At 38.6% G+C, this 13,297-nt stretch overlaps 1 protein-coding gene across 1 annotated transcript in view; it reads left to right on the forward strand.

Annotated features, from left to right (window-relative positions):
• The window catches only part of LOC124554991 (rho GTPase-activating protein 12-like), a 229,159-nt gene that overhangs the window by 144,945 nt on the left and 70,917 nt on the right, over positions 1-13,297 (forward strand). The window contains exon 4 of the mRNA XM_047128731.1: positions 975-1,076. Within this exon, the coding sequence (XP_046984687.1) occupies positions 975-1,076 (102 nt within the window). The remainder of the gene's footprint in view (positions 1-974; positions 1,077-13,297) is intronic.

Here is a 13,297-nt window from a genome sequence, read left to right on the forward strand (position 1 = left end):
ATCCCCATTCTGCTGGTGTCACTGAAAATCTTATTCAACAATTTGTATGTAGTTCAATTGCTCAATGTACAGCCTCAGTCTTGCACCTTCTGACTAGCATTTCTTCTTGAACTTGAAACATGGTTTAGGAGGAAGACCTTTTCACCATGATAACTATGGAAACAAATGATGTTTAGCAGTGACTGTCTTTACTGGCTGCATCTTTCCATAAGAGGGCACAGAAAGTTGATTTCCTGCCATGAGAAATACCTGAAAAATGGTGGCAACTGTGTAGAAAAATAGTTTCAGAAATTCTCTTTCTTGCAAAAATAAATTTTTGTTTGAAAAAATGTTTGATAAGTTTTTTTTTTTTCCAAAATGATACTTACTTTCCAGACTCACCTTATAATTTCAGTAACTTCAGATATTAAATGTACTATAACTTTTTGATGCAGCATCTCACTTCAAGCACTAAGAATATTCATGATGCAATAAACAGCCCCAATAAACTATGGATTGTTGCATTAACAGCAAACAAATTTATTGTCACTAATTTGCATTCTTGTGGCAAATAAAAGAAAGGCATGTCTTTGACAAATGTTCAGGAAAGGATGCAGTGCCCTGCAACATTTCTCAGTAGTCTTCATTATTATCATTACTGTTGTAGTTATTTATGCAATTAATTTCTACTGAAAGTAACAGGTTGGTGTAAAAGACTGCATTGTCATTAGCCACTGATATGATACCTCAATGACAACATTGCTGCTGCTGCTAGTGGTAATATAATAATAATAATAATAATAATAATAATACATCAACAACAACAGTAACTTGGTATGAATTAGTGTGTGTCGATAAGAGAATACAATACAAGACTTGAAGATCACAAACAGTTTTGTTTTTCTAGAAATTAATTCTACAAACAAGGTGTTGTGACATGCTTGCTTGCAAATGTAAAACACGAGAATAAAGGCATGGTTTTTGCTTTCTTTCAGTGGTTTTCCTCAAATGATGCGGAAGGTAGAGTGTACTTCTACCAAGAGAACAGCAGTGAATCATCGTGGAGATTGCCAGAAGTACCGTCTACAATGTTGGAAGTATGTGTATTTGATTCATTAATTGTTCTTATCTATGACAAATTGTATGCTTGTTTAGTAAGAATTCAAAGTGGCACTTTTCCTTTCATGTATTAATATTCGTTTGAGGAATTTTTCATGATACTGCAGAATGTTTTATTACAAAACACCATGCATTTCAATCATGGGTGCCGCAATCACCATTTCCACCAGCAAATGCAGTGGCACCTTGAAGCATTTCCAGTCTCAGTCTTCAACTAAAAAGGATGTACTTTTTAACATGTTACAAATCATTATTCAATATTAAAAGCATGTCACATATTTAGATTTGTGCTGCATTGTGTGCTGATACAGATGGCAGACTAAATGTGAACTGGATAATGAAAGTAACTCTGCATTTGTGAAAGTGCTAGATCGTGACTTGAACGCAGAAATCCTAACCATCTCGGGTAAAGCAGGTCCCCAGGTTGAGCCACTTGAGCATATCTCTTGATCGTATGCCAACTGGTGACCTGTCATTAGCTCTCCCCTTACAGCTTCTACTTCTGTGTAGTTCACTTAAGACGTTTGAAAGACTCTTTTTGAATCCGGCTGCAAAATTGTTTTATCAGCTGCCCAAATGAGAATGTTTAGTCAGACAGTGGTTCCCATAGGGATTTAGGGCATTTGATAGTGACAGGAGATATTTAATTTGCTTACCATCATTTAGAATTTCTGTAGGAATTGAATGCTCAGTACTGTTGTACAAGATACATGTTAAGCCACTTCAGAATTTCACGTGGTTATAGACTTGTAAGATACAGATTAAAAATAATACAAAGCTAGGGAAAAAACTGACTAACCAGGCAGGAAGACAGAAATGTAGAATATGATAACCTATTTAAGAATAAGGTTGATCGGTTTGTTGTTGTCATCATCATCGTCGTCGTTATCATCGTCGTCGTTGTCGTCACCGTCATCTTCAGTCTGAAGATTGTTGGTGCAGTTCTCCACACTACTCTACCCTGAGCAAGTCTCTTCATTTCCAAATAGTTGCTGTAACCTACATCCTATTGGACCTGCTTACTGTTTTTACTTCTTGGTCTCCCTCCACAATTTTTAACACTTTCCTCTAGTACTAAATTCATGTTCCCTTGATGTCTCAGAATGTGTCCTGCCAGCTGATCCCTACTTTTAGTCCAGTTATGCAACACAATTCTTTCCTCTCAAATTTTATTTAGTACCTCCTCATTGGTTACATGATCTACCCATCTAATCTTCAGATTTCTTCTACACTGCCACATTTCAAAAGCTGCTATTGTCTTGTTGCCTGAACTATGTATTGTCCACATTTAACTTCCATACAAAGTTACACTCCAGAGGAATACCTTCAGAAAAGACTTCCTAACACTTAAAACTATATTTGATGTTAACAAATTTCTCTTCTTCAGAAACGTTTTTCTTTCTATTGCCATTCTACGTTTTCTATTCTCTCTGTCATCTTCAGGTATTTTACTATGCACATAGCAAAATTCTTCTACTACTTTTATTGTCTCACTTCCTAATCCGATACCCTTAATATTGCCTGATTTAATTCGACTACATTCAATTAGTGTTGTTTTGCTTTTGTTGATGATCATGTTTTATGTTCCTTTCAAGACATTGTCAATTATATTCAACAGATATTCCAAGTCCTTTGCTATCTGTGACAGAAATACAGGATGTACATGAAGTCCAGGAACACTTTCAATTATTTATTGCACAAGAACTTAACATTGTGAGGATGTCATACATATTGCATTTTAAAGAGAAACTCTAAAAGTTTTTTTTTTTTTACAAACATTCGATATGCGAACCATGAGTGACCCAGGAGACGTAATATGGTAACTGAATTCTTGCCATAACTGTCCCAGCATGGCATCGTTGACTGTGGCAGTAGCTTCCTGTATTCTCTCCCAGAGCTCTGCTACATCAAGTGGTAGAGGCAGTACATACACCAGATCTTTAATGTGCCCTGACAGAAGAAAGTCACACGGAGTGAGATCTGGCGAATGGGGAGGCCATTTGTTGAACTCCAACACACAGAAAGTATGCCCCGCACCTGAACTCACCAGGTTTGCGACTAGTGCTGACTATCGGCAAATTACCAAACTATGCTGTGGAGGTATACATGGAAAAAAACTTTCAGGGTTTCTCTTCAAAATGACATATGTATGATATCTGTACAATGTTTGGTTCTTGTGCAATAAATAATTGAAAGTGTTCTGTACTTAATGTACACCCAGTATAATGTCATTGGCAAATGTCAAAGTTTTCATTTCTTCTCCCGGACATTAATTACTGCTCCAAATTTTTTTCTTCAGTTTCCTTTTGTGCTTGCTCAAGGTACGGACTGAACAACATTGGTAATAGGCTAAAACCCTGTTCACTCCCTTCTCAAGCACGGTTTCTCTTTCATGCCCCTCAGCTGGTGCTGCTTTCATATCCACTATTGTCTGACCCCAGTTGATCCCCTCTCAATTGGCGGTAGCTACACTGTGTGTGTTCATTAATTTGCTTAAAGCACAATTATTGAATGAAGCACAAAACTGTCGTGGTGATGTGTTGCTACAAAAACCACCTTTATGCCTTATCACTGAGAAAACGTTTTCCAGTGGATCTTGATTAATTTTGCGTGTTAATAAATATAACTTGCTTCCATCCAAAGCATCATCAACAAACATGTTCAAAGCACTTATGTTACACAGAAGTCCTTTAACACACTTAATCCTAGATGAAAAATCTTTCCCATCAACATCTACAAATTTCCATGACTGTATCCATGGCTTCAGTGTCTTTAATATTTCCAAATGTCTGGAGGCACTTTTAATGCAGTTCCTTAAGGATACAGGCCCCTTAACACCATATGCATTAAATATGTCAAAAATATCATTTACTTTTTGGTAAAAATCTGCAGTAGCAGTAGCAGATGATGATACGGTACCACAAGTAGCAAGTGTCTCAATGCCTGCTGCTACTGTATGACTCAACACACGAACTGCAGTTCTTACCTTCATTTTTGAAAATGCTGGCATTTGGACAGCTCTTTTAGTGAGCTTGGGGGGCAACTTGTACTTCCTTTCCCAATCACTTGAGTACAACTGACAAATGTCCTTCCGTGAAGCAGTGCCAATCCATCCTTCATCTGTTGTGTGGTTAATGTTATACCTGAATAAAATATTGCATATGCTTTTTATGAAGTGTGGGGTGTCATAAAAAAAAGGTAGATCTTACTCCCTTCATGTACTAAGCATGGATTAACTGGTGTGATAGCCAGTCTGTGCCTCCACTCCACAAAATTCGAGCCTTGGTCAGTCACTCATGTTTTTACAGCCAAACCAATGTCTGTGAGTTTTTTGACAACTTCAAAAAATATGCGTGTCAGATGGGTGGCTCCTACTGGTCCTTTGGAGAAATAATATACTAATGGCTGTTTAAAATTTGAGAAGATGCCGTTAATCATTATAACTAATGCAGTATTGGCAACCACAGATGTATGTATGAAACCCCTGTCTTCAAATCCAATAACACAATCCCTAGAGCTGTCATATATCAAATTTTCCATTAGTGATATCTCATCCATAGACAAGTTAACAATTATATCAGTTTCTGATAACTGCTGCACTTTCTGCTTCAAAAGATGAAATATGTTATTATTTATCCCACAGTTTAATTGTATATCTTCCACATACCTTTGTAAGGTACGTACTGATCGAAGGCTAAAACGGTGTGATAAAAAACTGTATGCCTGAGTACTATAATACAACAAATGAAGTGCAAATAATTTAGTTTCATCTTTCCATCTCAGACCACGTTTTCCATTCAATGGTATACTGATTTGGCTCATCAGTAAATCGAGAGCATCTTTTTTCAAGTACTTGGAACCAATACTTTTTAAAATGAGCTTGTCCTTTTGTATTTGTGTCCTGTGACGTTGTGGTTACAGTTTATTCTTACGATGGGCACTTTCCTTGTCACGTAGTAATTTTTTAGGAAGTCTAATGATTTGCACATTTTTACATTTCACACAATTTTTCCAACACACGAATAATTTCACGTAATCGAAGCATTTCATCTTCAAAAGATGTCTGTGTTTCAGACTCTGTTGTTAGTGATTTTATATGTCTCTCGTGTAGGAACACTTGCGGTAGCTGTTTCTTCTGTGTCAGGGGACAGTTTTATTGTTTTTGCAGTAACACTTTCACATTTTTATGGCAATTTTCTCTTCATAATCACTGTTGCTGTTGTGGTCTTCAGTCCTGAGACTGGTTTGATGCAGCTCTCCATGCTGCTCCATCCTGTGCAAGCTTCTTTATCTCCCAGTACCTACTGCAACCTACATCCTTCTGAATCTGTTTAGTGTATTCATCTCTTGGTCTCCCTCTACGATTTTTACCCTCTACGCTTCCCTCCAATACTAAATTGGTGATCCCTTGATGCCTCAGAACATGTTCTACCAATCGATCCCTTCTTCTAGTCAAGTTGTGCCACAAACTTCTCTTCTCCCCAATCCTGTTCAATACCTCATCATTAGTTATATGATCTACCCATCTAATCTTCAGCATTCTTCTGTAGCACCACATTTCGAAAGCTTCTATTCTCTTCTTGTCCAAACTAGTAATCGTCCATGTTTCACTTCCATACATGGCTACGCTCCATACAAATACTTTCAGAAACGACTTCCTGACATGTACATCTATACTCGATGTTAACAAATTTCTCTTCTTCAGAAACTCTTTCCTTGCCATTGCCAGTGTACATTTTGTAACGTCTCTACTTCGACCGTCATCAGTTATTTTGCTCCCCAAATAGCAAAACTCCTTTACTACTTTAAGTGTCTCATTTCCTAATCTAATTCCCTCAGCATCACCCGACTTAATTAGAATACATTCCATTGTCCTCGTTTTCCTTTTGTTGATGTTCATTTTATATCCTCCTTTCAAGACACTATCCATTCTGTTCAACTGCTCTTCTAAGTCCTTTGCTGTTATTGACAGAATTACAATGTCATCGGCGAACCTTAAAGTTTTTATTTCTTCTCCATGCATTATTACACCTACTCCGAATTTTTCTTTTGTTTCCTTCACTGCTTGCTCAATATACAGATTGAATAACATCGGGGAGAGGCTGCAACCCTGTCTCACTCCCTTCCCAACCACTGCTTCTCTTTCATGTCCCTCGACTCTTATAACTGCCATCTGGTTCCTCTACAAATTGTAAATAGCCTTTCGCTCCCTGTATTTTACCCCTGCCACCTTCAGAATTTGAAAGAGAGTATTCCAATCAACATTGTCAAAAGCTTTCTCTAAGTCTACAAATGCTAGAAACGTAGGTTTGCCTTTCCTTAATCTAGCTTCTAAGATAAGTCGTAGGGTCAGTATTGCCTCACGTGTTTCAATATTTCTACGGAATCCAAACTGATCTTCCCCGAGGTCCGCTTCTACCCGTTTTTCCATTCGTCTGTAAAGAATTTGCGCTAGTATTTTGCATCCGTGACTTGTTAAACTGATTGATCGGTAATTTTCACACCTGTCAGCACCTGCTTTCTTTGGGATTGGAATTATTATATTCTTCTTGAAGTCTGAGGGTGTTTCGCCTGTCTCATACATCTTGCTCACCAGATGGTAGAGTTTTGTCAGGACTGGCTCTCCCAAGGCCATCAGTAGTTCTACTGCAATGTTGTCTACTCCCGGGGCCTTGTTTCGACTCAGGTCTTTCAGTGCTCTGTCAAACTTTTCACGCAGTATCGTATCTCCCATTTCATCTTCATCTACATCCTCTTCCATTTCCATAATATTGTCCTCAAGTACATCACCCTTGTATAGATCCTCTATACTCCTTCCACCTTTCTGCTTTCCCTTCTTTGCTTAGAACTGGATTTCCGTATGAGCTCTTGGATATTCATACAAGTGGTTCTCTTTTCTCCAAAGGTCTCTCTAATTTTCCTGTAGGCAGTATCTATCTTACCCCTAGTGAGATAAGCCTCTACATCCTTACATTTGTCCTCTAGCCATCCCTGCTTAGCCATTTTGCACTTCCTGTCAATCTCATTTTTGAGACGTTTGATTTCGTTTTTGCCTGCTTCATTTACTGCATTTTTATATATTTTTTCCTTTCATCAATTAAATTCAATATTTCTTCTGTAATCCAAGGATTTCTACTAGCCCTCGTCTTTTTACCTACTTGATCCTCTGCTGCCTTCACTACTTCATCTCTCAAAGCTACCCATTCTCCTTCTACTGTACTTCTTTCCCCCATTCCTGTCAATTGTTCCCTTATGCTCACCCTGGACACCCTGGAACTGTGTACAACCTCTGGTTTAGTCAGTTTATCCAGGTCCCATCTCCTTAAATTCCCACCTTTTTGCAGTTTCTTCATTTTTAATCTACGGTTCATAACCAATAGATTGTGGTCAGCGTACACATCTGCCCCTGGAAATGTTTTACAATTTAAAACCTGGTTCCTAAATCTGTCTTACCATTATATAATCTATCTGAAACCTGTCAGTATCTCCAGGCTTCTTCCATGTATACAACCTTCTTTTATGATTCTTGAACCTAGTGTAAGCTATGATTAAGTTGTCCTCTGTGCAAAATTCTACCATGCAGCTTCCTCTTCCTATTTTGTTATTCATTATTAAACTGACTCCTGCATTACCCCTATTTGATTTTGTATTTATAACCCTGTATTCGCTTGACCAAAAGTCCTGTTCCTCCTGCCAGCGAACTTCACTAATTCCTACTATATCTAACTTTAACCTATCCATTTCCCTTTTTAAATTTTCTAACCTACCTGCTCGATTAAGGGATCTGACATTCCACGCTCCGATCCGTAGAACGCCAGTTTTCTTTCTCGTGATAACGACGTCCTCCTGAGTAGTCCCTGCCCGGAGATGTGAATGGGGGACTATTTTACCTCTGGAATATTTTACTGAAGATGACGCCATTATCATTTAACCATACAATAAAGCTGCATGCCCTCGGGTAAAAATTACGGCTGTAGTTTCCCCTTGCTTTCAGCCGTTCGCAGTACCAGCACAGCAAGGCCGTTTTGGTTAGTGTTACAAGGCCAGGTCAGTCAATAATCCAGACTGTTTCCCCTGCAACTGCTGAAAAGGCTGCTGCCCCTCTTCAGGAACCACGCGTTTGTCTGGCCTCTCAACAGATACCCCTCCGTTGTGGTTGCACCTACGGTACGGCTATCTGTATCGCTGAGGCACGCAAGCCTCCCCACCAACGGCAAGGTACATGGTTCTTGGGGGGGGGGGGTCGGGTCATAATCACTAGCTGTTGCTTATTCTGCACGTCAAATAATGTAGGAACTGCATTCCATACCAATGTCTTCTTTACCGCACTCATGAACTGGTTTGACTCAAAATGTAACGCGCAAAACTTCACATTATAGTGCAAATAAAGGACATCTTTTTGCAGCAGGTCCTGTCTTCTGCTATTTACTAACCATTTATTGCTCCTAAAAAAGAAAAACAAATTCAGTAATTCAATAAAGTTTAGAAAAAATCGTAAATAAAGAGCGCTCTAATGTGATGTTTCGTACCTCTCAGGGTCCTTAGGGAACCTGAAGAATGACAAATGTGGTGTCTTCTTCCTATTATTACTGCAATTGAGTCTGCTACACATGCTACCTTTCGTAAAAACCATGTTAAAAATGAATATAAACGATACTGTTTACATTTACTGAATACCGTATTCAGCAGCGTAGCTTCTCCACCGCTTAGGACGCTGTTGTCGCGGTGTATAACAAAAATCAGCGAGACTGTCGTGACTGTATATATTAGACTGTAGTTGTTTGCTGATGATGCTGTGTGGTACAGAAATGTGTCGAAGTTGAGTGACTGTTGAAAGATACAAGACAACTTAAACAAAATTTCTAGTTGGTGTGATGAATAGCGGCTAGCTCTAAAGGTGGAAAAATGTAAGTTAATGCTGATGAGTAGGAAGAACAAACCTGTAATGTTCGGATACAGTTTTACTATTGTCCTGCTTGACACAGTCAAGTCATTTAAATATCTAGGCATAATGCTCAAATGGAATGAGCATGTGAGAACTGTGGTAGAGAAGGTGAATGGTCAACTTCGGTTTATTGGGAGAATTTTAGGAAAGAATGGTTCACATGTAAAGGAGACCACATGTAGGACACTGGTTTGACCTGTTCTTGAGAAGTGTTTGTGATCTGTACTAGGTTGGATCAAAGGAAAGTATCGAAGCAATTCAGTTGTGGGCTGCTAGATTTGTTGCCCATAGGTTTGAGCAACATGTGAATGTTATGGAGATGCTTCGGGAATTCATATGAGAAACCCTGGAGGGAAAACGGCGTTCTTTTCAAGAAAATTTGGAGAATTTACGTTTGACTCTGTCTGCCAAAGATTCTACTGCTGCCAACATACATTGTGCTTAAGGACTGCGAAGATAAGAGACGAGAAATTGGGGCTGATATAGATGCATAGAGATAGTTGTTTTTTCCCTCGCTCTATTTATAAGTGGAACAGGAAAGGAATTGACTAGTAGTGGTACAGGATGCCTTCCGCCACACACTGTATGTTGGCTTGGGGAATATCTATGTAGATGTACATTTTATGGTGTTAAAAATTCACAAAATTGTTAGGTAAAATTTACACAAATGTCAGTTTTACGATTTGCAAGTACTCGACTATACTGGAAAAGTAATAAGGCCAGTCAGTGTCAAATGTGGGAAATAATTCATGCAGTCACAAATTTTTGTGCAGTGGTAGAAGGGAAATGTGGGAAATAATTCATGCAGCCACAAATTTTTGTGCAGTGGTAGAAGGGAGTGCCAAGAACAACATACTAGAAATCCTGATTCCAAATTAACTGAACGTTAACCATGAAACTCGTCACCTGGTATTGACTGAAAATCTGGGAATGAGATAACTTTGTGCCAAAATAGTTCCCAAAAATCTTATACAGCAACAATAAGATCAATGGAGGACTGTGGCTGTTGACATACTGGAACAAGTAGAACTGAACCCGGAGCTGCTGAACTGAGTTACCACTGGTCTTGAGGCTGGAGTGTGGGAGTCAGCGTGCCTTTGAAGATCACTTATTTAGACACACAATAGAGCCCTGGTAATTTGAGCCAAGTATTTTGAGGTTTGTGTAATTTGGACTAGTCTTAAGAAAATAAAAATTTTACATGAAACTTGAGTAAAGACTCATTTTCATACGTTGTCAGCATGTATGTTTTACACATTTTTGAATATGTTATATTTTGAACTGTCTTCAATTTTCTGTTTACAATACAGGTAAAACTGTCCCACTTAGAAGTGGATATAGCGCACTGGACCGTTTGGAAGTCTTCAACAAAATTATAGCAAGGAGTAATACTAAATATGAACCACCTACTTAATCTGGGATTCAGAGATTTTGAGAGAACTTTTTACTTGGTGTTAGTAGCCTAGAAACAGCTATGTTTAGCACATTGAAGAACATATAAGCAAGATAGTGGGAAATTCAGAATTGAAAGAATAGTCAGGCAAAAATATTCCGTATCAGTAAAACTATTCTCAACAGTCATATCCTTAAACTTAGAAAATGAAGGAGGAATGTGCATTAAAAGAGCATGTCTGAACCAACTTCATTTTGTGGATAACTTTGCTTTCTTTTCCTCCAATGCAGACAAGCTTCAATGAAACAGAATAACAACTGAGTAAGTTCGAAAGTATGCTGGAAAATTGATTACTTCAAGGAAAAAAGTGTACATGGTGCGACAACAAAGTAACGAGACTGGTTAGAAAGAAAACTTTTACTTACAGTTTTAACCAACTACACTGGTACCACCTTCAGAGTAACTCCATTGTCACTGCACACGCTTAGTCCATCACTGTTTCTATTGTTGGTAGTCTCTCTGGAACCTATCTCCTCATATGCCACCAAAAGCCTTTGGTACAGCTGTTTGGATCTCTTGTATTGTTGCAAACTGGTGTCTTTTTAATAGCTGACTATAGTTTTGGAAATAAAAAAAGTCACATGGGGTCATGTTGGGTGAAAAAGGAGGTTGTGGGGACATTTCATTAGACTTTGATGTCAAAAACTGTCCAACAGACAATGCAGTATTGTAGGGTGCATTATTGTGTTGCAGGATCAAGTTTTTAGCAATCTGGATGAACACGATGGACCCATTTTTTAAGTCTTGAGAATTTCTCGGTAGTAATGTTACTTTACTGTCTCGCCAGGAGGTAACCACTCTTTCTGCACAATACCCATAGAGTCGAACAAACACGAAAGCACTCATTTAACCTTTGACTTCGACATGCCCACTTTTTTTGGCCTAGGATTTTCCTTGAAACAAGTTGCAAACTTTGATGTTTCAGTTTGGTTCATAGTGGAAAACGCCATTTTGTTTTCATGGCCAGTGGTAACTCAGTTCAGCAATTCCATGTTCAGTTCTAAGTGTTCCAGTATATCAGCAGTCACAGTCCTCCGTTGATCTTATTGTTGCTGTATAAGATTTTTGGGAACCATTTGGGTACAAAGTTTTCTCATTCCCAGATTTTCAGTCAATACCAGATGACGAGTTTCATGATTAATGTTCAATTCATTTGCAATCATTTTCATGGTTAATCTTCTATCAACTGGTCCAAGTTCACTCACACTGGTGTGTTGCTGCCATGTGTTCATGCTGTTGATGTTTTCCAACTGCAGTGTTCATTTTTGGCTTAGTTCTGGCTTCAGAAAATATTTTGTGCAAGCAAAACACTTATGCCCGTGATGGAACGCATTTCCATTAAGCCTTCTGAAGCTTCCCCTCATGTTACTGCAGCTTCCTCACCTCCACATCAGCACCATATTCTGCAAGCCACCTAATGGTGTGTGATGGAGGGTACTTTCACTACCACTATCTGATCCCTCCAACCCTGTTCCACACGTGAATAGCGTGTGGAAAGAATGATTGTCAGTAAGCCTCTGCATTGGCTCTTAATTTTTCAAATTTTCTCCTCGTGGTCAATGCGCGAGATGTATGTGGGGGGAAGTAATATGTAGTCCGACTCCTCCTGAAAAGTGCTGTCGCAAAATTTCAATAGTAAATCTCTCCATGATGCATAATACTTCTCTTGTAATGTCTACCAGTGGAGTTTGTTTAGCATCTCCATAATGTTCTATCGCCAGCTAAATGATCCCATGATGAAATGCACCGCTCTTCGTTAGGTCTTCTATATCTCCTCTATCAGTCCTACTCGATAGGGATCCCAGATAGATGAACAATACTCAAGAATCGGACAAACAAGTGCGTTATAAGGCACTTCTTTCATGCGTGAGTTACATTTCTTTAAGATTCTTCCAATGAATCTAAGTCTTGTCTACTTTTCCCACTTTCTGTTTTATGTGATCTTAAGATCACTGTGGATAGTTACGCCTAGATATTTTACAGCAGATACTGTCTCCAGTTGCTTGGCATCAATAGTGTAGCAGTACAGTAGCGGATTTCTTTTCCTATGTATGCACAATATGATACATTTATTTACGTTGAGTGTCAACTGCCGGAGCCTGCACCATTTGTCAATTCTCTGCAGGTCATTCTGCAAATTCTTACTATCTTCTGGTGTTGCTACTTTGGTATAGACATCTGCATCATATGCAAATAGCTTTAAAGAGCATCCATAACTTTCTACTAGATCATTTATACATATAGTAAACAGCAACAGTCCTACGACACTTCCCTGTGATACTCTGGATATTACCTTTACATCTGTCAATTTAGTTCCGTTAAGAGTGACGTGTTGAGTTCTGTCTGCAAGAAAGTCTTGAATCCAATCACAAGTCTGCTTCGATATTCCGTAAGCTCATTTTTTTTTTCATTAAACGGCAATGCAGGACAGTGTCAAATGCCTTACTGAAATCAAGGAACATGGCATCAACCTGAGCTCCACTGTCCACTGAGCTGTGGATCTCATGGAGGAACAGCGAGCCAAGTTTCGTAGGATCTGTTTGCAGAATCCATGTTGGTGTTTATAGAGGAGATGTTCATTTTCCAAAAACGTCATAATTCTTGAGCATAAAACATGTTCCATAATTCTACAACCGATTGACATCAATGATATAGGCCTATAATTGTGTGGATCTGTCTTACAGCCTTTTTAAAAAACAGAAATGACCTGTCCTTTTTTTTCCAGTTGTTAGGTACCTTATGTCGCTCAAGTGATTATGATAAATTACTGCTAGAAGGGGAGTAAGTTCATTCGCATAATC

The sequence above is a fragment of the Schistocerca americana genome, chromosome X (assembly GCF_021461395.2).
Source record: "Schistocerca americana isolate TAMUIC-IGC-003095 chromosome X, iqSchAmer2.1, whole genome shotgun sequence".
Classification (NCBI taxonomy): domain Eukaryota; kingdom Metazoa; phylum Arthropoda; class Insecta; order Orthoptera; family Acrididae; genus Schistocerca; species Schistocerca americana.